Source organism: Drosophila busckii, chromosome 3R, assembly GCF_011750605.1.
Source record: "Drosophila busckii strain San Diego stock center, stock number 13000-0081.31 chromosome 3R, ASM1175060v1, whole genome shotgun sequence".
Classification (NCBI taxonomy): Eukaryota; Metazoa; Arthropoda; class Insecta; order Diptera; family Drosophilidae; genus Drosophila; species Drosophila busckii.
The window spans coordinates 18189367-18214633 of NC_046607.1; the positions used below are offsets into that span (position 1 = coordinate 18189367).

The 25267-nt window shown below is 38.8% G+C and overlaps 10 protein-coding genes across 11 annotated transcripts; 6 read left to right on the forward strand and 4 right to left on the reverse strand.

The window, feature by feature from the left end:
• Positions 1-207: 207 nt before the first annotated feature.
• LOC108604392 (60S ribosomal protein L32) lies at positions 208-1060 on the forward strand. Its single transcript, XM_017993850.1, has 3 exons — positions 208-293; positions 501-600; positions 666-1060. The coding sequence occupies exons 2-3, from the start codon at positions 508-510 to the stop codon at positions 975-977; spliced, it is 405 nt and encodes a 134-aa protein (XP_017849339.1). The 5' UTR covers positions 208-293; positions 501-507; the 3' UTR covers positions 978-1060.
• Positions 1044-2485, reverse strand: LOC108604391 (serendipity locus protein delta). Its single transcript, XM_017993849.1, has one exon. The coding sequence runs from the start codon at positions 2373-2375 to the stop codon at positions 1119-1121; it is 1257 nt and encodes a 418-aa protein (XP_017849338.1). The 5' UTR covers positions 2376-2485; the 3' UTR covers positions 1044-1118.
• Positions 2486-2677: 192 nt separating this feature from the next.
• LOC108601396 (serendipity locus protein alpha) lies at positions 2678-4303 on the reverse strand. Its single transcript, XM_017989296.2, has 2 exons — positions 2799-4303; positions 2678-2734 (listed from the first exon to the last, which is right to left on the reverse strand). Exons 1-2 carry the CDS (start codon positions 4293-4295, stop codon positions 2678-2680), a joined length of 1554 nt encoding a protein of 517 aa, XP_017844785.1. The 5' UTR covers positions 4296-4303.
• A 316-nt stretch (positions 4304-4619) lies between these two features.
• LOC108604317 (serendipity locus protein beta) lies at positions 4620-5867 on the reverse strand. The gene is made up of 2 exons (XM_017993738.2): positions 5705-5867; positions 4620-5645 (listed from the first exon to the last, which is right to left on the reverse strand). The coding sequence occupies exons 1-2, from the start codon at positions 5796-5798 to the stop codon at positions 4642-4644; spliced, it is 1098 nt and encodes a 365-aa protein (XP_017849227.1). The 5' UTR covers positions 5799-5867; the 3' UTR covers positions 4620-4641.
• A 60-nt stretch (positions 5868-5927) lies between these two features.
• LOC108604319 (sex-regulated protein janus-A) lies at positions 5928-6689 on the forward strand. Its single transcript, XM_017993740.2, has 4 exons — positions 5928-6007; positions 6060-6236; positions 6296-6420; positions 6489-6689. Exons 1-4 carry the CDS (start codon positions 5968-5970, stop codon positions 6579-6581), a joined length of 435 nt encoding a protein of 144 aa, XP_017849229.1. The 5' UTR covers positions 5928-5967; the 3' UTR covers positions 6582-6689.
• An 82-nt stretch (positions 6690-6771) lies between these two features.
• Positions 6772-7482, forward strand: LOC108604318 (sex-regulated protein janus-B). Its single transcript, XM_017993739.2, has 3 exons — positions 6772-7107; positions 7159-7283; positions 7342-7482. The coding sequence occupies exons 1-3, from the start codon at positions 6885-6887 to the stop codon at positions 7453-7455; spliced, it is 462 nt and encodes a 153-aa protein (XP_017849228.1). The 5' UTR covers positions 6772-6884; the 3' UTR covers positions 7456-7482.
• Positions 7483-7547: 65 nt separating this feature from the next.
• Positions 7548-9040, forward strand: LOC108604315 (zinc finger protein interacting with ribonucleoprotein K). The gene has a single exon (XM_017993737.1). It carries the CDS (start codon positions 7718-7720, stop codon positions 9020-9022), a length of 1305 nt encoding a protein of 434 aa, XP_017849226.1. The 5' UTR covers positions 7548-7717; the 3' UTR covers positions 9023-9040.
• A 422-nt stretch (positions 9041-9462) lies between these two features.
• On the reverse strand, positions 9463-20610 carry LOC108604354 (axin). Of its 2 annotated transcripts, XM_017993788.1 has the most exons (12): positions 19764-20610; positions 18751-18816; positions 13510-13890; positions 13219-13451; positions 12488-13159; positions 11681-11815; positions 11449-11545; positions 11248-11382; positions 10947-11193; positions 10739-10883; positions 10356-10679; positions 9463-10294 (listed from the first exon to the last, which is right to left on the reverse strand). In XM_017993788.1, the coding sequence occupies exons 3-12, from the start codon at positions 13600-13602 to the stop codon at positions 10168-10170; spliced, it is 2208 nt and encodes a 735-aa protein (XP_017849277.1). In that variant the 5' UTR covers positions 13603-13890; positions 18751-18816; positions 19764-20610; the 3' UTR covers positions 9463-10167. The 2 variants fall into 2 exon arrangements, with proteins under 2 accessions (XP_017849277.1, XP_017849278.1); XM_017993789.1 differs by lacking the exon at positions 11681-11815.
• A 44-nt stretch (positions 20611-20654) lies between these two features.
• LOC108602052 (copper homeostasis protein cutC homolog) lies at positions 20655-22931 on the forward strand. The gene is made up of 3 exons (XM_017990065.1): positions 20655-22276; positions 22328-22676; positions 22735-22931. The coding sequence occupies exon 1, from the start codon at positions 21043-21045 to the stop codon at positions 21832-21834; it is 792 nt and encodes a 263-aa protein (XP_017845554.1). The 5' UTR covers positions 20655-21042; the 3' UTR covers positions 21835-22276; positions 22328-22676; positions 22735-22931.
• Positions 22932-23248: 317 nt separating this feature from the next.
• Positions 23249-25237, forward strand: LOC108602174 (coiled-coil domain-containing protein 149). The gene is made up of 5 exons (XM_017990210.1): positions 23249-23402; positions 23470-24060; positions 24115-24307; positions 24365-24503; positions 24558-25237. Exons 1-5 carry the CDS (start codon positions 23301-23303, stop codon positions 25177-25179), a joined length of 1647 nt encoding a protein of 548 aa, XP_017845699.1. The 5' UTR covers positions 23249-23300; the 3' UTR covers positions 25180-25237.
• The last annotated feature ends 30 nt before the right edge of the window (positions 25238-25267 follow it).

The window sequence follows — 25267 nt, forward strand, 5'->3', positions numbered from 1 at the left end:
TTTTTAAATGCACTTGCCATATGTCTGTTATTAACTAAATTAAAAACGTATTTTGTATGAAAAGCCGAATCGATAGATGAAAGTTTGTTAGTTACGACTCATAACTTCGTTATTGACAATAGGTGGCGCTATTTTAATTTTTTGGACAGTTGGCCACTCTACCGACTAGCTCTGCAATATCGATGGCTTAAATGTTTTCAAAAATCGATGCAATCGATGTTTCATTCGATGTTAAGCACAGCCAACTTCACGCTTCTTTTCTCTCTTTTTGACGTGCTCTTAGCATATTAGCGGTTCGTAATTTCTGTAAAATCTATAAATATTATAAACATCAGCTAAAATTATACAATTTGGCGGCTGACAAACTATCAATGAATGAGCCCTGCAGTGAATTGTGTACAAATTTCATGTGTACAAAATATGAACAATGTGCAAAGGCCATACAGAACTTTGTTGACATTTTGTGCTGAATAATAATGTGTGTTATTTGTGAATTGCAGCAACAAAATGACCATTAGGCCCGCATATAGACCCAAGATCATCAAGAAGCGCACTAAGCACTTCATCCGTCATCAGTCGGATCGTTATGCTAAGTTGTCGGTAAGTTTAAATCAAACATAAATTAACGTAATTTTATTAAAACAATTTTCTTTATGGAATTACAGCACAAATGGCGCAAGCCTAAGGGTATTGACAACAGAGTGCGTCGTCGCTTCAAGGGCCAGTACCTGATGCCAAACATTGGTTATGGTTCCAACAAGCGCACCGCCCATATGCTGCCCACTGGCTTCAAGAAGTTCGTCGTGCACAATGTGCGTGAGCTGGAGGTCCTGATGATGCAGAACCGTATGTACTGCGGTGAGATCGCCCACGGCGTCTCCTCCAAGAAGCGCAAGGAGATTGTTGAGCGCGCTAAGCAGCTGTCCGTGCGCCTAACAAACCCCAATGCTCGTCTCCGTTCCCAGGAGAACGAATAAGCTTAAGTTTATGCGCTTCTGTGTCTATTTTTTAAATAACGTCAACGGAATACAAATGATTTTGAGAAACGTTAAAATTTAAATCATTCTTTTATTATAATAGGGGTTAAGTAATGTATATATAATATAAGCTCGTACAAACTATTTCATGACCACATCATGATCGAACTGCAGATGATGTTCCAGTTCCTTTTTGTTTTCGAAGTTCGTGCTGCAGATGAGACAAAAGCCCGCTGAATTGTCATCGTTATCCGACATGATAACTGTTACAGCCTGTTCCGATTCATCTACATCCACCTGTAGCTCCTCAACTACCTGATCATCCGCAGGCACTTCTTCCCTGACACCATAGACCACGTCGCCCTCGTGTGTCTTCATATGCATCTTGAGCGTATAGCGTTCGGTAAAGGATTTGGGACAAACGGTGCAGTAGTGCCTGGGGCGATTCTCCTTGTGTATAAGCGTATGGTGGTTAAAAGTCTTACGTGACTTGAAGGACACATTGCAAATGCTGCATATAATAGGATTCTCCTCGGCTTCATGGCGTAGGCGATGATTATAGAGCAGATTATCCTGCGAGAAGCGTAGTCCACATTTCTCGCATTGATATTTCTTCTTGTCCCAGTGCATGCGCATATGCCGCAGCGTATTCACGGGACGCGAAAAACTCTTGGGACAGAAGCGGCATTGCTTTTCAGTTTTGCCTTCATGCACGTTCATATGCAACTCCAAGTATTCCTCATCGCGGCGTGTTATGCCGCATATGGGACAGACATGTACTTTGGTCTTATTGTGCTCCTCGCTAATGTGCTTTTGCAATTGATATCTTGAATTGAAGATTTTACCGCAATTGGTACATTCTTGTTTCAAACGCTTTGTAGCATATCTTTCTTCTTCATCAGCTTCAATTTCAATCTGATTTATCTGCGATGGGGAGTCGTCACCGACATAATCCTCATCTTCAGAATTAGTTTCACCCTCGTAGTCTAATTTTGATCCATCAGCCGTAGCTGATCCTTCCTCCTCCTCCTCGTCGACTTCCTTGACCAGCTCAACAAAAAGCGCTTCAGCCTCGGCATCTTCATCGCCATCTTCTATGGCTTTTTCCATGGGCTCTTCGTCGAACTCAGAATTCATGGCCGCCTTCAGCTGTGTAGTCAGCCTCTTTTGAGTTGTCATTAGGTTTACCATAATGCCATCATATTCGGCCAATTCATGAAAACAACGCGGGCACAGTCGAACACCCGGCTTTAAACTAATGTCCATTTTCATGCAGCTTGCCAGATGTGTGAGCACAAGCGAGACTGCCTTCTGTGACGACGGCACTTTAGCCGAAAGTAACTCGTACTTTGCATTGCCATTTATATCGACGGCTCCGCAGAAGAAGCATGAGTTCATTATTATATAGACTTGGCCTCAAATTGTTTACAAAAAGAAGTGTTTTACTTTAGCGATGTCAGTTGTTTAGGGATGTACAGTTTTAGATTACTTAACTTTGTCAATCAACCTTTTCAGATACTCACAAGAAAAAAATGTATCAATTATTACGCAGCGTTGCAAAGCAAGCGTTGCAGCGTCGATAACTCTGCAGACTATCGATACCCCAAATCGATGCAATTTTGTAATCAATATTTTTTAAATTATAAATTTTTTATTATTTATTTTTAGTAAATATATTTAGACTAAATATACAATGTTTCTTAAATATTCCTATGGAAGGGAAGTAAGCTCCTGTTATTGATTAATTTGTAGTATTTCTGTTAATTGAAAGCTTATCAAGTCACTATTATTGCTCAAATTATGTATAGTCTTACTACCTACACGACTCCTTTGTTTAGCAAAAGAAATCTGTCTTTTCGAGCAATATATAGATTGATTTGGATTTGTTATAGACTTATCATTTAGGCTAGCATTTACCTGATTCGCGTTCTTCCACAAATCTTCACGTAGCTTAGCTAAGATAGAATATAAAATTTTAAAACGTTTAACAATTCTTTTTAAATCCACGCTAGTACCCAATTCAAGTACAGCTTGACATTCCCCTAATATTAGTAAGAAATCCTGATACAAGCGTATGCCATCTATAGATAAGATCTGAAAATTTTCTTCAAGCTGAAAATGCTGTAAAATAACATTTCCCATGCGAGCTATCTGCAAAAGCTCTCCACTGGGGTACAGTTGCTCCGCATTTTGTATGCTATCCGCTAGTAAGTCTAAATAATTGCTAATCAAAGCCTGACTATCAATTATCTCATGAATAATATTACGAAATGTCATCAGCTCCTCATTAAAATGCTGCTCCAAAAGGTCAGCATGCTGAACAGCAGACGGGGTGGTTTGTAGTTGAAATGCTGGCACCAGCACTGAATCCAAAGCCTCCAAAGAAGCCAAGCAACTGCGCACAATGGTTTTTGTTTTAGCTTCTTGCGAAAAAGCTATGGCAAACACGCCGATTTGCTGTATGCGATCCATATTTAAATCAAGCTCAGCTATGAGTTGAGGCACTAGCGTTGTATTTTCTTTAGTCTCCAGAGCAGTTTTTAGTTTCTTCACCGACATTTCCTCCACATCCAGCAGGCTGGCAAAGACCAGGCGCAAAAGCGCCTCGTTGAGATATGTTTCCAGACAGTAGATGCAGCGTTGGAGCGCCAATGACTCCAGCTTACGCTCTTCGGCACTATGTTGCTCAAAATTGTGTTCAAACTGACTTGACTCGTCTAGGACCCTTTGACAAAGTGAATTTAAGGCCTTTTTATCCGCTTCCAAGGCAACATTCGCAAAGGCCAAGGCGTGTCGTATAATATGATTAATTGCATCATGGAATTGTCCATCAAGATCCAGACTTCTAATGCTTACACTATGTTGCAGCTCAGGCACAATTTCATTAAAAGTTTCCAGTTTATCCAGCACTACATCCAGCAATTCCACAAAAGACAAGTCATCTAGATTAAGATCCAGCTGCGCGTCCTCAGAAAGTTGGCTTAAAGAGGCGTGTAGCAGTCGCAAGCACCAATTAATGCGGTTAATGAAATGATTGCGAGTGGCAAACAGTTCAAAGTTACGCTCGGTATGCATAATACGCTCCAAATTTGTTATACAAGTAAGCACTTGAGTAAAGCACAAGTAAATCGTCTCCATTTGTATTTTATTATATCTCGTTAAATCAGTTTTGCAGGGCAAATAAATTTTAAATTCACTCGCAAACTTATGGAAAGTAGCACAGAATTTATTAAGCCAGGCTATGTTGCATGTATGACTTGCCACGCCTGCTTCAATTAACTCTGTACAAATACACAATTGCTCAAATAATTTCTCCATTATGGTACAACGCTCAAGATACGACTAAATGCAGTTAGGTGATGTCGAAGCTATATAAGGCCCTAACAGGTAAGCCTGACTCGACTTCCAGACGGTAGTTAGGTAGAAATTGTCGCGTGGTATACAACATTGAAAAAAAATACATAAAAAGGAACAGTAGAAGTTCGTAAGGTACAAGCTACCGTTTCGTGAATGACTTAACGCTAAGCATCAGTACTGCTGGGATGTAAACAGAAGCAGCTGTCAATTTATGAACCCCTTATGAACATTTTTACAGCTAATTCTCTTAAGCTCTATGCCTACAGACAGGTAGAATCTGTTCATCATTTAACTTTTATTGCTACTTTTAGTTCAACTCCTCAACTAGAGTTTCCGCAGCGGTCTTTGTTTCCTCGATGGGGAAATGCACACGTCTGTGTACTTTAAGCGTATATTTATCCACAAAGGACTTCTCGCATTCGCCGCAAGGATAGCGGGGTCGATCTGTCTGATGCCGACGTAGATGATGTTTATAGGTGCGCTTTGTTTTAAACTGTTGATGGCAAACCTCACAAATGAGTGCATTCTCCTCTGCATCGTGTTGCATGAGATGATTGTACATAAGCCAGGACAATGAGAAGCGCTCACCACATTTCTCACATTGGTATTTCTTTTTATCCCAATGTACCTCCATATGACGCAGCACGTTGCGTTTGTGAGAGAACTTCTTTGGGCAATAACGACACTCCAGTTCAGTTTTACCCTCGTGCAGATTCATATGCAAATCCAATACTTCCTCATCTTTTACGCGTATCCCACAGACGCTGCAGGTGGTGCGCTCATTCTTCTGGCAATTGTCCATTTTTACGTGCCGGTCTAAGCAGTCCTGATTTGTAAATAGCTCGCCACATATATGACAAGGCACATCAATGTTGTCCACAATTTCCGACTCCATGCTGTCATCGCTGTCATCTTGTATATTGTAGCCTAAATCCTCTTGTATCAGATCTTCGCATGCTGATATATCATCATCGTCGGGCCCAGGTGCATCTACAATTGTTACCACTGGCTTTGTTGTATATTTTGGTGATTTTTCGCTTGGAGTTCTAGCGACAACAACTTTGGGCTTAACAAGTTCCAGCTTAGGTGTTACACACACTGGTTTCTTTTTTCGGCAGTTGATCAGTGAGTCTGCAATTTGACGTTGCACTTGACTAAGATTTCTAACCAAACGATCATAGTTGAATAGATACTCCAAGCAATCTCTGCAGGCAGTCGAGTTTGGTTGTAAGTCCAACCGCTGATTAATGACCTTTTCGAAGTGTTTTAGTATATCCTTGATCGGCTTAAAGGTGCCTGGTACAATGCAACCTACAAATATGTTTTAAGTAAAGCTATTATTGTGCTGCCTTAAATTGGTAATGACTTGCCTTCAATTAGTTGAAACACGCCAACAGATTTTGCTTTGCCGCAAACAAAACAAAATTGTCGCGGGTTATTCGCGCCACCTACAGATTTATTCATTGTTGTTGTTAATGATAAAAAGGCAGCGTTTGTTTTATTTTTATTTTTATGCGTTTTGCTAGATTTTTTCAAGACGCCGTAATTAGCACATATTATCCACAATAAAACGCGACAAATTATCGACTGTTATCCACTATAATGGCTGACAGCACTAGTGTTTCGTTTCAAGATGTTCCGATTACTCAAATCAGCTGTTTCTCATCAGAGCGGTTCGTATTTTAATTTCACTTTAATTTCTTTTTATAAACAATAAAGCTTTAGTTGGTTCAAGATTATTAAAAATGAGCGCTAAAGACTTGGCCGACGTACCTTTGGTGGACATAGATCCTCAAGGCATCTATAAGTACATTTTGATCAAGGTCTATGGCAAGGAAAAGTCAAATGGCGATGAGCCCAGCATTAAAATTGTTCGCGGCTATGCTAATTGCGAATGGCATGGTATTAACTATTTTACAGATATAAATATGTTTTATGTGCCTAACTGTATCTATTTTTAGCTGATATATATGATCGCGTGCAGGCAATTTGTAAAAGAACTGGTCTGGATACAGAGTGTCTGGGTGGAGGTCGGATTGAACATAACCCCGACAAGAAATATATAAAAGTTTATGGGCATTCAACAGTAAGCTAATGTACTATATTTATCATTTGTTTAAATCATTCTAATGCTTTTACACTACCTCCTGTTAGGGTTTTGGTAAAGCTGATCACTTGGAATCAAAACGTATTTTGCTAACCGAGTATAAGGATTACGAAATTGAAACCTCCGATGAAGGCTATTAGTTCGAGGAGCTGCTAACTCTATTCAGTCATATTTGTAAATCTAATTTTCAGCTAAATCGTGTCTGATTAAACTGTTTTGTAAACAAAGTAGTCTTGTTGATATTCCATATTGGGAGTAAATGTCTGTCCCAAATAAAATCCAGTCGATTTTAAGATCTTGGAGAGTGTGCAGTGCGCACTTCCCAAATTTGGTTCTTATAAATTTAAAGTTTTGACAATTTTTGGACTTAAAATAAATTTGGAATATATTTTATAAATTTAAAATTTGTTCTTGACCAACCAAATTGACTGAAAATTAAGAAAATGAACTTTACCAAACTTTTCACAAGTCGGATTCCCGCGAGTTTGCTTAGTAAGCAAGTTCAACGTACTTATAATAAAAGAGCAGCGGCAGCCTTATTAAAACTGCGTAGAGTTCAAATTGACGACGACGGTTTGTTTCCATATGTAATGATAAAAGTATATATTCACGGCGTGACCAGATTTCCAAGGACAATAATACGTGGAAAATTTAATTCTAGCCACAGTTAGTAATGTTAATAAGGAATATTATTTATTAATCTATCCACTTTATTAGAAGCGGTTTATAATGCTGCTCGCAGGGAATTGGGAAGCATGGAATTGTGCACTAATCCATTGGGTGGTGGTTACTTAGACGTAGACATGGATAAACGTAAAATCTATATATATGGTGGTTGTCAGGTATTGTTTTAGATTTTAGTCGTTATATTCAGTGACTTATTCTAAAACATACTATTAGACTTTTGGTATTGCTGATCATGCTAAAACGCAAGAGATTCTTATGTCATGGACCAAATACAAAGATTTCCAGATACGCGTAGGAGAGCGACCAAAGCCCAAACAAATTCCTTGAATTAATAAAGTTTTGATTAAGGTTTAATAAGCGTCTTTTAATGCTATAATTAATTTTAAACGTGCGCCATATTTGAGTATACCGATACGCAAATCGACGTGACGTTTCTATTTTCTCGTCAGTTTGCAACACTGTAACAAAACTGTTGTGGATAATACTTGCTAATTTTACAAATTCCAGCACTAGATTGAATCTTGCAACACTTCTAAATGAGCCAAACAACTTAGAGAAATATAAATAAATAAATTTATAAATAAAAAAGATGAATAGCTGCTGCATTTGTCAGTTTTCTGTACGAAATCCAAAAGATATACACACGGAAACACTCGGTAAGCCGCCCATATTGCTCAGCGACCTGGTGCTGCAGTGTACCAAAGGCACGAACTATGTGCTTGGCGAGAACACCTTAATATGCAAAAAATGCTATGAGAAGCTCTCACGCTATCACAAATCCTTACAAATTGCGCGAAAACAGCGCCAGGAGATTTTGGATCTTATACGCGCGTCATACATAGTAAAAGATGCGCAACTAAAAGATGAGGATGAGGATAAAGAAGAAAACGGCCATATGACCGTTGAGTTGGTGGAAGCTGTAAATGTTGCTGACCTAGAAGAAGCCTGCAATCCAACAATTGTGGATCTTTCCGGAGCCGTACATGCCTTAGAAGTTGTAGAGGAGGAAGAGGTGGAGGAGGAACCAGAAATGCAAGAATACTTGGAAAAGGGTTCAGATGACGATGAATTGGAGTTTCAGTCAGTTAATTTGGAGCTAGACATTGAGAATGAGATCATTATCAATGAAGAAGCGCCTGAAGCGGATATTGAGAGCGAGGACAAGGAAACAAACCCTGAACTGGACAGGGATATGCTCAGTGAATATGAGGATCAAACTGATGGCACCATAGAATATCTCATATCGGAGGTTGACGATCAGGACAGCTCCGGTGATTACACAGTAAATATACAATGCCCCAGCTGTCCAGAGCAGTTCAGCAGTCGTCGTGCCTATAATGCTCATACCAAACGTGAACACTTTCCCGGCTATGTATGCGATCAATGCGGGAAAACGCTACAATCCTATTCGGGCTTTATAGGACATCTGCAAAACCATGAGCCGGTTAAGCAGTTTGAGTGCCCGCATTGCGGCGAACGTTTCAGTCGCAAATTTCGACTCAAGCATCACATGGCCTGGCATACTGGCGAAACGCCCTACCAGTGTGATGTCTGCTCCAAGCGATTTGTGCATAAAGTGGCGCTCTATAAGCACAAAATGATACACGACACTGAGTCCAAGCGTCTGGAGTGTCAAGTGTGCGGCTTTAAGACGCGCACCAAGGCACATCTGGACCGGCACTCACGTTCTCACACCGGCGCCAAGCCCTTTGCCTGTCCTGTATGCAACAAGCGTTTCTCCCAAATGTACAATATGAAGGCGCATCTGCGGGAGCACGAGAATCCTGGCAGCACTCGACATCGGCGCTTTCACTGCACAAAATGTACGCACACCTTCATCAACGAGCAAAACTATGCGAGCCACTGTGAGCGGAATGATTGTACGCCAGTCTAAAGTAATTACTAATATACTATAAATATATCTTTTGTATATAACTGTTAACTAAAAAAAAAACGATCTTTTAAAATAAAAGTCACCTGAATTTCCATTTATGTACTTTTCTTTCTTTTTATTAAATCTACATGCTCACAAATAAAATATGTTTATTGTGGTATAATAAATGTATGCATTATTTTCTTCTTTTTTTTGTCATATTTTTTATGATTATTGTTTTTTTGCTTAAAAAAATATTTATTGTATGGTGATAATTAAATTAATTAAAACTGTGGAGCAATAATGCAACTATTGGAGCACATTTAGAAAAACATAAAACCAATGAATGAATGAAATTTTGCTTTCCAATGTGTGACAAATTTACAAATACATATATAATATAGAAAGCACAAATACAATAAATACATTTAGCACAATAAATATATTTTGTTTAGTACAATAGTTTAATACAAAAATAAAACAGTTTATCTTTTGATTTTTCGTCAAGTTGCAGCTAACTTTGTTAATATCATTTTTGCATACCATAAAAAATGCACATTACAAAAATATTAACAAAAAATATTGTTTGATATTGCAGGCAGTCCATAGTTAGTATTTTAAAGTAACAAACAAATTCAAAATCTCTTTAAATGTTACAATTTTTTTTTTTTTGCTTTGTTTTGTGCTGTGCTCAATAATCTTCTTCAACTGTTTTGTAGGGTTTGTCGATGTGGAACGTACATATGTGTATATGGCGAAACATAAACTACATACATATGCATGTATGTATGTGATGTTGAATGCTTAAATATGTTATCTGCTGTTTAATATTTAAATATATATATATATGTACATATATGTTTAAAAAAATACCTCCAGATGTTCAGGACGAAATTATGAAACACATTGCTCCCGCTCCCGATCCCGCACCCTCACTTTCTGTCTTCCGACCCCCTTTCAAAAAGTACAATAGTTTTGTGTGATGGTGGCTTACTAAAAAATGTCCTATTGAATGTACAGTTTAGTTCTATTTAAGTTTTGATTTCTGGGCATAGCATCTCGAGTTTTTTGTTACTTGCATAGATAATTCCGACCACCCCTACTCTCTCTTGAGTTCCACACTAAATAGCTTAATAGAAAAATCTACACATAAGGCTTAATACTATTTAATCGGATGGTTTGACATGACCCATCGCTTTATCTCCAAACAAGGGCAGTATGTCGGAGTCGTTGACAATCTCTTCCTGAATCACTGGACTGTCGGGATCATCGCAATGTGTCTTAAAAAAGAACCTGCGCAACCAAATCGTAAATGAATAATAGCAACGAATTTAAAGTGGGTAACGGCGCTTACCTAAAGTGACCCCTTCGTGGCAAATAGTCCTTGAACTGTCGCAGGGTTGGCTGTGTGCCAGGTATTTTGATTCTGTATGGAACTGGCTCTTCGCAAAACGAAAATACGACAACGGTTTCCGGCGGTTTAATTGGCAGCGGCGGTGGTGCGCCCGTCGCTGTCTGATGATGCAGGGGATTGCTGCCACTACTGCTACTAAAGGAAGTTGCACCCATATGGGCTTGTAGCTGCGGTTGCGCATAGCGACGGCCGCGTCGCGGCTCGTCTTCCAGTCTTCGTTTTGGTTCTTCCAATTTGGAGGCCGTGCTTGAACCAGAGCGGGAGCTAGCAAAATAAACAATTAGTTGGCATTTCCGATTGCATTTCATTTCAATTGCTTTTACCTAGATTCCTTGTACTTCATAACGGTATCAGAGAACATGCTAATGCCACTGTCTGTGTTTATTGAGGGCCATTTGTTTGTTAGCTTCCTCGAACAGGAACTGGGATGATCAGGCATGGACTTTGAGTGCTTCATTGAGTGTCCACCTGAGCAGCATGAAATAAAAAATTTAAATAAGTGATACAAAGCGTATGCAAGCAGAAACTTACTCAAACTCATGGCACCATCACTGACCATGCCCGAGTCATGTGTGGCTGTGCGTCTTCTTGAAGGTATGGGTGGGCAGGGTGACATAGTGCCAGGCGAACGATGCGGCGTTTGATCTTTCCACACACGTGATACATGCTGATCGAGTATAGCTTGATCGTTATCATCGTCGAGTGCAAATTTCTCACGTATCGCCTGAGCAAAGGCTTGATCACTAGCACTGGATTTTTCACTGCTCGCTGGCAATCTCTGCAAGAGTTGAATTGATTATGACAGCGTCTGTTTATGGCACGTTAAACTTACCTCTAGGCGCGCACGTTCTTCTAAATCACGTTTACGCTTCACCTCCTCCAGTTTGGGTATCAACAAGGCCAGCAGTTCGTCTTCCTTTAGCGGTCGATGCTCGTTCGAATGCAAGCGCTGCGTGCGTGGTATAACCTAAGCATCGAATACATATAAGCAATTACTCTTTAGTCCTTAATTCTCACATTGTTTTGCGCTTACCTGAAAGCTGTTGGTTTCCTTATTCGCCATGGCGCTTTGACGTATTGCCTTGCTTTCAGTTGAACTATGTCTGCGCTCAATATAGGGACGACCATCCCTAAAAACGAAAACACATAACAAAAGAATTTCTCATTATATACTTAATAAGTTAACCGAGTGTTTAAAACGCTTTAATCAGTTCAGTAGGCTATAGACCGCACTGGGCTACGGTAGTGTAGGCGCTTCTACTCACATTGAACAGCTCGACAGCGACATTGTGTCGGAGTCTGTGCGTCCGCCGGAGCTAACGCTGGCTCTCTCCGAATCAACGCGCGAGTTTGGTACAAATGATGTATTGGTGCTCGCGGTATAAACATAACCATGAGCTCTATATAATCACATGCAAGTGTTTTGGCATTTACAAACACACACAGATACATAATTGGGTATATAGATAATCCATGCAGTGCAACCGAGAGTTTATAGTTTTTGTTTGGGTGTATGTAAAAAGAAAATTATTATCAATCAAATTATAAATCAAATCCGTGTTGGTTTATAGTTGTTTTCGTGGTTGTTGGTTGTGTGGCGACGGTAGCGGTATTTATAGATATATATACATATATATATATATATATATGTTTGATGTGTTGCGTTACGATGACAGTTATAATTTCATGTTTGGTGTGTAGGTGGGTTCGTGCGTTTTATGAAAATATGAAAATAAATAAAAAATTTGAAATTAACACAAAAAAGGATTAAATGAAAAGTATAGTAAATAATAAGAAACAGTAAATATAAACAAATAAATGTATAGATAGATGTAAAATATATCAATCAAATATCAAGTATACGTTAAAAGTTGAAATAAAAATTCTGAGCAAATACTAAATGAAATCTTAAATTTTATTGTGGAATAAAATCTTCTTTTCAAATCTATACTTTTTTCTCTATTTACTTGGAATTTCCAAATTGAAATTCGATTAAGCTTGACTATTTGCTTCATGCATTTACTAATTAAATAGTTTACGAATATTTTTTATGCATTTTTTATGTAACATACCCAGGTGGTCGAATTTCCAGTCTTCTTTTCTGCGTTGCCATTAAAAGATCACGCGTGAGTCGCATGGGAAAATCGTTGTTAGAACGTCCGCCATCCAGTTGCACTTTCTCGAAATCATCGCAAAGCGATAGCTCCGAATCCTCATGCAGCGTGGGCAACGTTGAGCTGCGTGGCAGTGTATCGGTGGCACTAATCGAGCCACTCGAGCTCGCAGATGTGGATGGACCATAGACACTACCGCTGGCACTGCAGGCGCCAGTCGGCATGCCAGCAGCGCTGCTACTGCTCATTGGCAAGTTGATGAATATACCCGGCGGCAGTTGTTGCTGCTGCTGCTGTTGCTTGGAGCTAGCCGCTGGCAAGGCACAAGCGCCGGCAATGCTGCCTGTGTTGCTGGCACAGCTGCCGCCGCTACCGCTGCTGCCAGCGCTGCCCGATGCAGTGGCGCCGCTGCTGCTGAAGCGCTCCTGCAAGGCCGACATTTGTTGTATGTAGTGTATGTACATTTCGGAGCAGAGAAAACTCGGATATATGCTGTCCCGTATGGTGGCCTCCACATGATGCTGCATGGGATCATAGATATGCGGACTAAGCGGTAGTTCATTTGATTTAATGGCTTTGATTTGTGTGCGCAAATCATCAGAAATGGATAACTGGCTCTTGCGCAAAAATCTACAACAAAAGTGAATTTCTATTTAAACTGCCAAAGTTGTAAATAAAATTGAATTTACCTGTAAATAGCGCCAATGATTTGCTTCACCTTCTCTGGATCTGTTTGCTGTTTAAGACCTTCGCAGGCAAAATAAAAATTAAGATGATCATTGTAGGCGGGCGCCTCCTCTTCCACATATTTCTTGAACAGCTCCACACCATCGCGATCTTCTAGCAGATGATTAAGTGTGCGTGCCCAATTCAAATATGATGGAGGTGAGTTTCTAGAGGTGTCTAAAACCCCTTCGGTCATCTATAAAAACAATAACTATGTAGTAAAATATTTATAAAGAGACTAGCAGCTCAGTTACCTTTTTAACACGGCTCTCTTCTCCGGGTACTGGTGGTCTTGGCCCACTACACTCATTATCAACATGTTTCCGGAGTCCCGATGAATGGCTCATGCCACTTTTAAATGCTGCACACGCTGCACTGTTTACTGCTCCGTGTGGCGCCAGCAAAAACAACAACAATAACAAAGTTTTTTACACTTTGCTTTTGCTTTTTGGATTATTTTTTTTTTTTTTAATAATATTTATGCTATTCCTAGGCTTAGGCTTAAAGTTTTAAATACAATCAAAACACGTTTTAACAAATCACAAACGCCAGATATTTTTTTCAAAAATATTTGGGATATGGAAGATGAACTTGGTGTATATCGTTTGCGAATTTGGAAGGCAGTTAGACAAGGCCTGCAAAGAATAAGAATTAAAATACAAATTGAAATTAGTTTAATGAGAGTTTCAAGTGTTCAATGCACTTAGAACTGAAGCGTATGCAAATTGCAACGCTTGCATGAGTTTCAAGTATAAAAAGCACATAATTTGATATTGAGCACAATTGAGCGTCGGCCATTTTGAGAGCGCTTTTGATTGGTTCATGTTATCGACCAATACAATATTCGAGGGCAGGCGGCAGCCAGAGGACGGGGCACAGGACAGGACGAAAGCAAAGGGAAGGCACACAATAATCCATTATGTACGAAAATTTGAAAATGGAACGCACACACATATACAGCTGTGTGTGTGTGGTGGTGGTTCTACTGCTGTCTGACGCGCATAAAATTCAAGCAGCAGCAGCAAAAATTTCCTCCTATTTCTTTTTTTTTTTTTTGTGTGCGCTGCCTTTTGCGCCAGACAGTTTAAATTGCAGTTCCTGTCGACGCCAACGACAACGGCAACAACAAAACACAAAGGAACGAAAAAACAGCAGCGATTGCACACACACACACACACATACGTATGGCTGTATATACATATTATATAGTGATAAAAGCGTAATAAAGGGGGATGAACGTCTGTTGCTGCTGCTGCTGCGACAACAACAAAGAGCGACGACAACAACAGCGGCAAAGGCAAAGCCAAAAGGAAACTCATCAAAAAACGCCATTTGCATAGCACTCCATTACAGCGAAAAGAACAAAGCGAAAAGCACAATTAAAAGCGCTCAATGTCTCAGCCAACGTTCGGGGCCGATGATGATGCCAGAGCCAGGAGGAGACAGTGAAAGAGACAGCAGCTTACGCCCAAAGAGCGAGACCCCCAATTGAGCGATGATTCATGCGCCTTTCAAGCAACGCCGGCCACTTCAAGTTTCTGCTCTCCCCCCACCCCACGACACACAGTTTTTTAGCCCAAATTGAGTCGCCTTGAGCCGCTGCGACTAGTCAAAGCAAGTACCTGCCACTATAAGTCTTGTGCTTAAGCTGCTGAGCTGCAGGCTTGTCCAAATCCTTGTCTTTGCTAAGCACAACATCAAAGCTGCAACAATTATAGCTTGCTGCTTCTTAGCGCAATAGGCAACAAACAGAGGCTCTGCTGCTTGCTTGATAGTGCTTAGCATATCAAAGTAAGTTTTTTGCAGCTTTTTATCCAAATCCGGCTATTTGCAGAGCACTTGCGAGAGAGCAGCAGTAGCAGCTGCTGCTGCAGCGTTAGATACTTAGCCTCGTTACTATCTCAGTTTGCTAACTCTAACCGACTCTAAGGACATCATATATGTAACTTTTTGGGAAGCTATGAAGCTTACAGACAATTCTACACGCAGAAGCCAGAATAATTATAATCCTTAATATATGTTGTGAGCTTCTACATCTTAAAAGTCTTGCATTGCGATGATTCTTCGTATCATTCTTATTTTTTTTTATAACAAAGTAAAGTTACCATTTAACTAATTCCATTTCGAATGAGATAAGTATTTGGACATTCTATTTCAAATGTTACATGTGTTTTTATTCATCTAGAAAATAATGTAGCACACTTTTTAAGCTTTAAAAAATGGCAAATAATTTCACGCGATATTTTAATTGAATAACTCGAGGCAATTTATATAATAAATTTAATTTATATATATAATAAGAACCAAGCATAATTATTGAACTTCTGTGGGATTTTTGACTACTATCTTCCATTAAAGGAAACTTTTTTGGGAAATAATAAAAGCCAAATATATTTATTGAACTTCTGTGGGTTTCGCAATTACTTTGACTATCTTTTTGAAAACCAACAAAACTTTAATCTTAGCTAACAATTAAATTGTAATTTCTATAGCTACAATTATTAGCAATATTGCATTTTTCTTCTGCATGGATTGCAAAACTAGAAACGCAAACCACTTTATTATTAAACCAACATACGAACTTCATAATTTTTGATGAACTTATTGTGCGGCAACGTAATCTATTGTATCTTAGTTCCACACAAGCGGTTGAATAGCTGAGAATTAACAATGCACCTTAGGGCACAGGGCAGGGCATAAAAAAAGAATCCCTCTGCGTACAATCTTTTTATAGCTATATAAAATATTTTACGCTCCAAAGGATAAATGATCTGTTATGATTTCATTATGATTGACGTACACATAATTGAAAACTGATGCCGCTGCGGGCAGGAGTATAAGTTACTAAGAGGAGTAATTCATAATATAAGGCGTACACTTAAAAAAAAAATGAGAGTTCTTGTGCCGAGTTGAGTTAAGACTCAGATTTGTTTAATATTTTTAATGCTAATATATGTAACATGCTAATTTTTACTTTTGTTATGCAAGTTCTTATGGATTGGTATTACTTTTGTATTAAAATCAACACTATACAGAATTTAGTAATTATTATTTGTTTTTTTTTGAGCTTTTTTGCTCAGTGTACTTACTAACTGTTGTCGTGGCTTAATAATTGCAGCGCGTATTGTTGACAATTGCTTAAGCAGCGCAATGACAATGCTTTGGATGCGACTTTATGCCTGCTTGAGGTGCTGGCGCTGGCGCTAGGCGGCTGTAGATTTGTGAAGATTTCTTGACAATAAAACTGACACGAGTAGAATTATTTTTAAACAAAAGCGTGCAGCGTCTGTGGCATCGGAAGAGCAACAGCGCTAAGCTAAAGAGTCAAACTGAATCCTGCTGGATGCTGTTGACAGCCAGCAGTCAAGCCGAGCCATATACAGGCCACAAACACACCCTGTCACGTATGCATGTGTGTGTGTGTGTGTGTGTAAGTATATAAGTCAGGCTTCTTTTTGGGGTTGCCGCTATGGCTGTGGCTGTGGCGTGGGTGCCTTTGCACAATTGTTGCATCAGCTAAATTGCAGCTTAATATGCTATTTATATTATTTAACTATAAGCTGCATATAAATGAAATGTTGTTAGTGCAGCCGAAACTTGGGCAGCACTTGGGGCAAGCCCCAGTTGAGTAGTTGGCCAGCAGCTGTTAAGACTGCCCCTCGAGTCGCCACCAACAACAACAACAAACATTCAAAGGATGTGCTTTTGCCAAAGTGTCAGTGGTTGTGGCGGTGGCGTTGGCTCTGTTGATTATGGAGAGCGCGTGCAAGCGAGATGGCAATATGAAATAGAAGGCCATTGTGTGTGTGTGTTCAACCAATATGCGCAGGTCCAAAGCACGTTTTCGTACATAAAATAAAAACCAGCAAGCAAAAAGAACACACACACACACACAAACTAGAGTTGTATAGCATACAATTCGAACGCAGTTTACGTATATAGAGCCATGGTAAGGGTTGTTAAGCTATTGATGAAACCACCCCCAGCTGTTGGCCACCCAACATCATCATTTGCTGCCATTGCCTTTGTGTGCGCGCCCACTAACAAACTGCAAAACAAATATGAAAAAATTATATTCCAATAAGTTTTTAATACTACACTACTTTTTGCTTTGCGTCAAGTGGGGCCGGGGCCAGGGCCAGGCGGGGGGTGCGTAGCCGGCTCTGTTTTGTTTCTAATGAGGTTAAAGGCAAATATACTAGTAGTAGTCTGGTGGCAACCGCCATTGCGCTAAATGTTGATGTTGCGTCTGATTCGAGTCTAGACTTTCGTATAAATGAAACTAGGCGAATGAAAAAAAAAGAAAAATATACATGCAATTGACCTTCGTAGTTCTTGTTTTCCAATGGCAAAAGAAAACTTTACTACTCAATGCGTAATGTTAAATTAAACTGCTCAGCATAAGTGCAAAGCTCAAAATCAAGTGCATATGAATATGTTTGGGACTACATAAACTTCAGAAATAGTTTATAATTACGTATAGTTAAAATACAACGCACTTATTTTCGTGCCTTAGAATTCTAGACGCCCATTTTAGTGATTCTCTTTATATAGACTTCAACAATATAGTTAAAGAATATTAAAGTTTAATATAATATGTATGTATAATAATAATTTTGCAGAATTTTAAATTGTGATTAACTTGATTTATTACTTAAACCTAAGACATAAAATGCTAATGCAATTTGTGACCTCTTTTGGCTGGGAAAGGCCCAACTTATCGAAGTGAGCATTAAAAAGCAAAGCTCGGATTACAGTTTATCTTTTAATGTTTAAAAAATATTGTCTTTATTCGGCACAGATTCAAAAAATCTAAACATTTTTGAATGCCGAACATGATATGCTCAAGCTTTTAATTAACAAAGGTCAAAATGGTAAGTGAAACTAAAATCAAAGTAATATAATAAAAAATCTTTTAATTAACAAAGATCACAATGGTAAATGAAACTAAAATCAAATTAATATAATGAAATATATTGTGAACTTTTAATGACAACAAGTTCAGTAATTGAAAACGGCAAATAAGGTTAACTATTAATAAGCACTCAAATAATAACTGTCAAAATGTTTGACAGGCTACGAGCGCAAAATATATAAAACTCGAGAAAATATATAAAACTTTTTAGTTAATCAGTAAAGCATTTATTTTTATAAAAGCTATGTCGAAAAAAAAATAAATTAAAGCAAACATTTTCCTAGCAATATTTGTCCAATTAAATAATTGCAGATGGTCTCAACAAGAAAGTCTTTGTTAAATACTAGATGTGAATTTTAATTAAATCTCTTAAAAACTGTGGGTGGGCAATCATATCCAATTTGTTGTTCATACAAACAAATGGATAGCTAGACAGACAGACATAGCTCCAACGCCTCAACTTACAGAATATACAAATGTAATATAGACCCGATATGCTACCGAATCTCAATATTTTTATAAGTATAACATCGCATATATTTTTAAGTTAAACATATAATATAAAATGTGTAGTACTTACATATGTAATTTGCATTAGGTTTTTGTGGATATATAGGAGATTTTGGGATTCCAAAAACTGCAGTTTCTGTAATATAATAAATAATAACATAGAATATAAAGAAAAGGTTCAATGGAGTTAATAAGCGGTAGTTGCCCTAAGCCAAATAATCCATAAATATATTCTCTACTATAAGTAGCTCCTTAAAGAGAAACTAATTTAAAGAATTTTCTTGCAGCTCAATAAGCCATAAGTGGATATCTCATTGAAGTTACATATTTTTTATTTCTCACTGCACACAAAATTGAATAACCCTTCAAAATATGATTGAATTGAACGCAACAATTTATTATAAGGGGTGAAAAATAGCACAGAAATATAAAATTTCCCGCACGAATGCATTTTACTTGCGTGTAAATAGAATCAATGTAAATATTTTAATAAATTCAAAATAAAAGAAATTAAATTCATGCGAGGCACTCAACGCATAACTTAAATAGAAAATTGCACTTTAGAATTGTTAATAGTTTTCAATTGAAATTGATACAAAAGAAAATTTAAGCGTAGATACAAATTCAATACAAATGGTGCTGGTGCTATAATTGGACTATAGAGAATAGCAAAAATCCATAGGATGTAACTTATTTGTTAAATTTTTTGAATAAAATTTAATAATACCTGCTGTTAAGAAATATCATAAAAATAATTTTTAATAATGACTGACTGTCATTAAAACGTCTTCCAACTTTCTTAGGCTATAATATTTTAAAATGGTTCGTAAGTCCACATACATATAGATTTAGTATTTAGATTTAATGTTACCCCTAGATAATGATCACATATTAATAATAAATATATGACAAATATATTAATATATATATAATAATCCTCCGCTCTTTAGCGAAGAATATATATAATGTATACTTATATGTAGCTTACTGCTGAGCTAAAACGCTTTTTAAATACTTAATTCTATTTAAAGAAAGTGCTGATTAATAAAATTAATTATACTCTTTTGTCTGAATAATACATACTGTTAGATTCTTGCAATTCCATTTGTCTCATTCGATGCTTGGCTAATTCGCAGTTGCTGGCGAGAAGATATATTCGTGGACGGGTGTAAATTGATTGCGGTTCTTGTTGCTCTTGTTGTTGTTGCTGGACGTGAATTTGTTTGCGAACGCAACAAGGAAGTTAACATTTTGATTTAAATGCTCAGCGTTGAGTTTGTTTTGTTGTTTTTTGTAATTGTAATTGCACAAGCAAAAAGGGCTCTAACAACGTAAACAAAATAAAGCGAGTATAACAAGAGAATGGAGAGACAGAGAGAGCGAGAGATAGGCACGACAACGGCGACAATGTGTGTGACGCCAAATTATAAGCTAAACAAGGCTAATAAACAACAGTTGCAGCAGGCTTCAGATGCAGATGCAATTGCAGTTCCAATTCCAGTTGTAATTGCAGTCGCCGGTTATGTTTATACATATATATGTATGTAGCACGGACGCGTTTTAGCTGAATTTTATTAGGTGGTTAATTGTGATTGTCTGTGAAAGCATTTTTATTATCATCTGCGCCAGTTTCGAGTTGAAAGTGCTCCAGCGTTTTGATTGCATTCATAGTACGGACGAATGTTTACTTAAATTACACACCTCTTGGACATTTGAGCAGTGTGTATTGGCGTTTTTTTAAGGCGGTGGCAGGAGTAGGAGCCAATGCAAACTCCTCTGGCAACTCTTGGCCAGAGAGTACGTAGTGAAAAAATGTTTAATTTACAGCATTTTTTCATTTCACCTGCACAACGTTCGCACAAAACATAACATATAAATTTAATAAATTATTGCTTAGCACTAAGCACACTAAATATTTTTCACTTGTATTGCAGCGGCTGTTTTATATTTTTATTTATTTATTTGTGTATTTCTTTTTGTGTATTTGTATTTATGTTGCCTCAGTCTCGGTTTTGCTGCTGCTGCCGTTTTGCTTTGCATGGACGTTTCGTTGTTTTGTGTATTTTGGTTACTTTGCAAATGTCTTAACGCGAGCACACAACACCAGCTACATTGGTGCACAATAATTAACAAAATTTATTTAATAGCAACACAAAATGTATATTTATTGTTGAGGCAACTTTTGTTTGTTAGCCACTTTGAGGTTAGAACAGCAGAGTTGTCTTATGCCTAGGTATGTTATAGATATATCGATATATCGAATGCGTGAAATTCAGTCAATAGTATCGTGTGCAACTTTACCAACACTGCACTATTGCTTATCAGCGAAAATTTTAACAACAATTTATTCAAGCGGTTGCAAATGAAAAGTATGTCTACTCATGACATAAAACTGGAAGTATGTGTGGACTCCATAAGATCTGCTTTTGCTGCTGAGGAAGGCGGTGCTGCGCGCATTGAACTATGTTCGGCGCTGCAAGAGGGCGGCCTAACACCCACCCCAGGGACGCTCAAAACTCTGAAGGAGTTACCTTTTACTTTGCCCATTTACTGCATGCTGCGCCCCAGACGTGGCACTGACTTCGTCTACAGCGAGGAGGAGCTCCGTGCCACCTTAACTGACATGGATTTGCTGCGTGCTTATGGCGCAGATGGTTTTGTTTTTGGCGCGCTTACTGCAGAGCGCACAATTGATGTGGACAAGTGTCGTCGTGTGCTACAACGCGCCGAGGGCTTACCTGTCACCTTTCATCGCGCCTTTGATCTCACCGATCCCAAGTTCATGCATGAAAATGTGCAAATGCTAAAAGAACTGGGGTTTAGGCGTGTGCTCAGCAGTGGTTTTCGTCAAAGCGCCGCTGAGGGCGTTGATGCCTTGGCTCAGCTGATTGCCAAGCATCATCGGGATATTATAATAATACCTGGTGCCGGCATAAAGGTAACAAATCTAGAAGAGATACTGAACGAGAGCCGTTGTGTGGAGTTCCATGCTTCTGCTATGGACACGGCGAGCGAAGATTATAGCCTGCCAACTACCTCCCGTATGGAGTGTGACGTAACCATGGGCAAGCAGGACATTGATCCATATTTTGGCACAAATGCTAATGTTGTGCGTAAAATGGTAACCATAGCGCATGCTATGAGCTGCCGATAAAAGACTATACTATATATTTAGTTTAATTGACTTATGCTATGCATCAAAATTTCAAATACTAGTTCATAAGCTTGATTTAATGTTCAAATATTTGACACATAACTTTTGGCATAAACTATAAATTATACTATTTATGTTAAGTATACAAACTTGTTAAATTCAATGCAAGCTTGGCAAAATGCGTGACCAGTTGGAAAATGTGGATTTCAATAATTTTAACCAGCAGCTCAATGGCATGGAGAGCAAATTGCAGGAGACCGATGAGTGCAATTATCGTCTAGCTGCGCAAATAGATAAACTAAAGCGTTTGCTGCGTATCAATCAAATTGTTGTGAATAAATTGCAGGACAATGATAAGAGTATAGAGTCAATGGTAGATAATGAACATGAAACAGAGCAACATGCACAAGTAATGCAACGTGTGACAGAAATAGAAAAGAAGGTCAGAAATATATTTCACTTATTTGAGTGTGCATTTACCTATTACCCATAGCTTTTGGCTACAATGAATTTATTCAATGCTCTGAAGACACAGTCTAACAATTGCAAAGATCGTGCGAGAAGCTCAAACGCAGTCCTGCCGGAGAAACTTAGTGCACTGGGGGGTAAACTAATTTCTATTGGTAATGAGCTGCTTGAAGTGCGTCGAGATAAAGCAGCCATGGAATGCTTAGCAAATAGACTGCACAGCTGGCCCTGCAAGGAGCCCAAGTCAACTACTTGGACTACCTGCAAGACTGCCGTGCAGAATAATATGCTTTGCAAGCTAACGCTGCAAGAGATCAACACCATTGTGGAGCCCACAAAAAACATAGCTCAGCATAGAAAGCTTATACAAAGAGGTATGCATAAACATATCCTTATTTGTACTAAACTATGTTAATTCTAAAATCTTTTCAGTTGAACAACTTTTGGCGCGCTCAGAGCATTTAAATATAAATTCCGAGAACTTTACCAAAGTAAGAATTTTGTCGAAAGTTGTTCTGAGAGCTTTAATTAAGCGTAAACAACTTTATGAGCTCTTTACTGTAAATGCAAAGTGTAAACAAACAATGGCTATAAGTAATCCCTATATTTAAGTATTTTGTGAAAATAATTTTTTATTTTTGGTATTAAATTGTTAAATTTCTTGTGAAATTGCTTGCATGGTGAGTTTTGTGGTGAATTTGGCTACAATGGTCAATTTAAAAATGGCGTTATTTTGTAAAGTGCGAAAAATAAAATTCTTTTACTAGCACACCTGCTGCATGCGATTTCAGTTTATTTACATATGTACCACCATATGACTTGGACACATCCACTGCATATAGACACACTTGGCACTGCGCAGGCGCATATAAAAAATTGATTATTTTCGTGACAAGCAACGGCATTTTGTTGGCAGTTTTTTTACGTTTGTAAAAAAAATATTAAGGCTGCGTGCTGTACATGTCAAACATAACGTATATAGTATATTTAACTAACATATGGATAAATACATGCTGGACATGGATGATGAGCGCACAAGTAATAGCAACAGTCAATACGAGTTCAGCTTTGGGGAGCAGCTGGAACAGTACAATGTGGAGGTCAGTATGGCATAATATTAGTGTGCAAATGTTTAAACATACATATTTATATGTATTATCTAAGCAGACTTCGGCGGTGCATCGCAAGCTACAGAGCAAGCTGGAGGCCTTGCGCATATTGCGTCAGGAACTGGAGCAGCTGACCTCGGAACGTGATCAATACAAGCTAATGGCGGAGACACTGCAACTGCGTTATGCGGCCATGAAATGCAACAGCGAGCTGATTGCAGGTAGCAGTAATGCCTGTGGGGCCTTGAGTGAAAACTCCAGCCTGGCTGCATTGCTGCGTGAGACCAATCTGAAAAATCTAAAGCTCAACACAGAAGTGGAGGCGCTGAAGCAACGTCTGAGCGAGCTGCAGGGTGATATGACGTTGTTGCGTGAGCGTGAGGCAGGCAGCAAGCTTAAACTGCAGTCGTTGCTCAATGAGCATGCTGCTCATAACAAGGAGGAGCTGCATTGGAAACGTGAACGCGCCAATTTCATTTGTCATTTGGAGAATTTAAAAAAGAAAAACGCACAATTGGCCTTTGATCTAAAGGCCATTATAGATGAAAAGGAGGAGCTTATCACAGAGCGGGATGCTTACAAATGCAAGGCACATAGGCTGAATCATGAACTACTGGTGGCGTTAAAGGCCAACAAAATGCATCCAAAGGTAACTAAAATCGGCCTGACTTTAAATTATATTTAATGTGCATATTCATTTCAGCTGCTGGACATAGACGCTGTGCTGTTGGAGAATAAATATCTGCATGAGCGTGTCAAGATACAGGAAGGCGAATTAGATCTAACCAAGCATGCTGTGAGCAAGTATAAAACCATGCTGGAGGCCAAGCGTAAGAAAGGCATTGTTAAGCTATCTGGCAATAACGGCGATGATACTATACTAAGCCCCAGGCAAGGTAGATGCTTCTAAATTGTTAACTGGCGTTGAGTGTATAGTAATATTACATTTCTAGTTAAAACCATACTGGAGAGCGGCATTGATTTGCCTGGCAAAACGGAGAGCATTGATGACTTGAAATCGTTATGCCTGGCGCTGCTGGATAATCTTAATGACAAGAATCTAGCGCTAACGCATCAGAAGAAGACCAATAAGTAGTTAAAATATTTTATTTAAAGCTACACAAATTAATTGTTTATGTTATTTAGAATACTGGCCACTAAAATGGCGGAGCTAGAGCAGCGCTGGCAGCAGCTGTTGAGTGGGGAATCTGAAAGCGCTGGCATTGATGAAGGTGATGAGGAAGAGGAAGACTGTGGCTATGCGCCCTCGCAGCTGCTGCTTAATGGTTACTGTCCTTCTATGGTGGATGAAACAGAAGGCGAAACAGAAACAACAACAACAACAGCAGCAGCAGCAAATGCTCCCGAGCCAACAGCAACGAAAACCACAACAACAGCGGCAGTAGATGCCACACAATCCGAGCCATACGAAGCCAAGCAGTCCGATGATGGCATGTCTTCGTTATCCACAGAGTCTGCTGACTCTTCAGTTTACGGTGTAGACGTGCGACTGCAGCATACTATCGTCAATCCCTACAAATCCTCATCTGTAACAACAGATTCGGGTAATTATGGTTATGCTGGCAGCGGCACACCTTGCATATCCAGCACCATAGCTAGAGAACGCATGGAGGACTTGAAAGATTTGCCTCCGCATTTGGCAGCCTTGGTGCAAAAAACGCTGCATGAACTAGATGTGCGCGACTATGAGGCTATGGTGGCTATAAGAGCTGAAAATGCGTCCACAATGCCCGCTTTAAAGTTATAAAACAATTTTGTTAACTAATTCTATATAATTTAACAATACAACATACCTCCATTCCATACCTAGCATATCACTTTATGCAGTTGCAAAT

What these genes read in the sequence shown, in the direction of transcription:
- LOC108604391 (XM_017993849.1), bottom strand. Translation starts at nt 2,375, where the DNA reads ATGAACTCATGCTTCTTCTGCGGAGCCGTCGATATAAATGGCAATGCA.
- LOC108604318 (XM_017993739.2), top strand. Translation starts at nt 6,885, where the DNA reads ATGAACTTTACCAAACTTTTCACAAGTCGGATTCCCGCGAGTTTGCTT. An exon ending in AAAATTTAATTCTAGCCACA is followed by an intron (nt 7,108 to 7,158) that starts GTTAGTAATGTT and finishes CCACTTTATTAG; the next exon opens with AAGCGGTTTATAATGCTGCT. An exon ending in ATATATATGGTGGTTGTCAG is followed by an intron (nt 7,284 to 7,341) that starts GTATTGTTTTAG and finishes ACATACTATTAG; the next exon opens with ACTTTTGGTATTGCTGATCA.
- LOC108604315 (XM_017993737.1), top strand. Translation starts at nt 7,718, where the DNA reads ATGAATAGCTGCTGCATTTGTCAGTTTTCTGTACGAAATCCAAAAGAT.
- LOC108602052 (XM_017990065.1), top strand. Translation starts at nt 21,043, where the DNA reads ATGAAAAGTATGTCTACTCATGACATAAAACTGGAAGTATGTGTGGAC.
- LOC108604392 (XM_017993850.1), top strand. Translation starts at nt 508, where the DNA reads ATGACCATTAGGCCCGCATATAGACCCAAGATCATCAAGAAGCGCACT. An exon ending in ATCGTTATGCTAAGTTGTCG is followed by an intron (nt 601 to 665) that starts GTAAGTTTAAAT and finishes ATGGAATTACAG; the next exon opens with CACAAATGGCGCAAGCCTAA.
- LOC108604317 (XM_017993738.2), bottom strand. Translation starts at nt 5,798, where the DNA reads ATGAATAAATCTGTAGGTGGCGCGAATAACCCGCGACAATTTTGTTTT. An exon ending in CGTGTTTCAACTAATTGAAG is followed by an intron (nt 5,646 to 5,704) that starts GCAAGTCATTAC and finishes ACATATTTGTAG; the next exon opens with GTTGCATTGTACCAGGCACC.
- LOC108604354 (XM_017993788.1), bottom strand. Translation starts at nt 13,602, where the DNA reads ATGAGCCATTCATCGGGACTCCGGAAACATGTTGATAATGAGTGTAGT. An exon ending in AGGAAACCAACAGCTTTCAG is followed by an intron (nt 11,383 to 11,448) that starts GTAAGCGCAAAA and finishes TTCGATGCTTAG; the next exon opens with GTTATACCACGCACGCAGCG. An exon ending in AAGAACGTGCGCGCCTAGAG is followed by an intron (nt 11,194 to 11,247) that starts GTAAGTTTAACG and finishes CAACTCTTGCAG; the next exon opens with AGATTGCCAGCGAGCAGTGA.
- LOC108602174 (XM_017990210.1), top strand. Translation starts at nt 23,301, where the DNA reads ATGGATAAATACATGCTGGACATGGATGATGAGCGCACAAGTAATAGC. An exon ending in TGGAACAGTACAATGTGGAG is followed by an intron (nt 23,403 to 23,469) that starts GTCAGTATGGCA and finishes TTATCTAAGCAG; the next exon opens with ACTTCGGCGGTGCATCGCAA. An exon ending in CCAACAAAATGCATCCAAAG is followed by an intron (nt 24,061 to 24,114) that starts GTAACTAAAATC and finishes TATTCATTTCAG; the next exon opens with CTGCTGGACATAGACGCTGT.
- LOC108601396 (XM_017989296.2), bottom strand. Translation starts at nt 4,295, where the DNA reads ATGGAGAAATTATTTGAGCAATTGTGTATTTGTACAGAGTTAATTGAA. An exon ending in TTGCTAAACAAAGGAGTCGT is followed by an intron (nt 2,735 to 2,798) that starts GTAGGTAGTAAG and finishes TTCAATTAACAG; the next exon opens with AAATACTACAAATTAATCAA.
- LOC108604319 (XM_017993740.2), top strand. Translation starts at nt 5,968, where the DNA reads ATGTTCCGATTACTCAAATCAGCTGTTTCTCATCAGAGCG. An exon ending in AGCTGTTTCTCATCAGAGCG is followed by an intron (nt 6,008 to 6,059) that starts GTTCGTATTTTA and finishes ATAAAGCTTTAG; the next exon opens with TTGGTTCAAGATTATTAAAA. An exon ending in TGCTAATTGCGAATGGCATG is followed by an intron (nt 6,237 to 6,295) that starts GTATTAACTATT and finishes ATCTATTTTTAG; the next exon opens with CTGATATATATGATCGCGTG.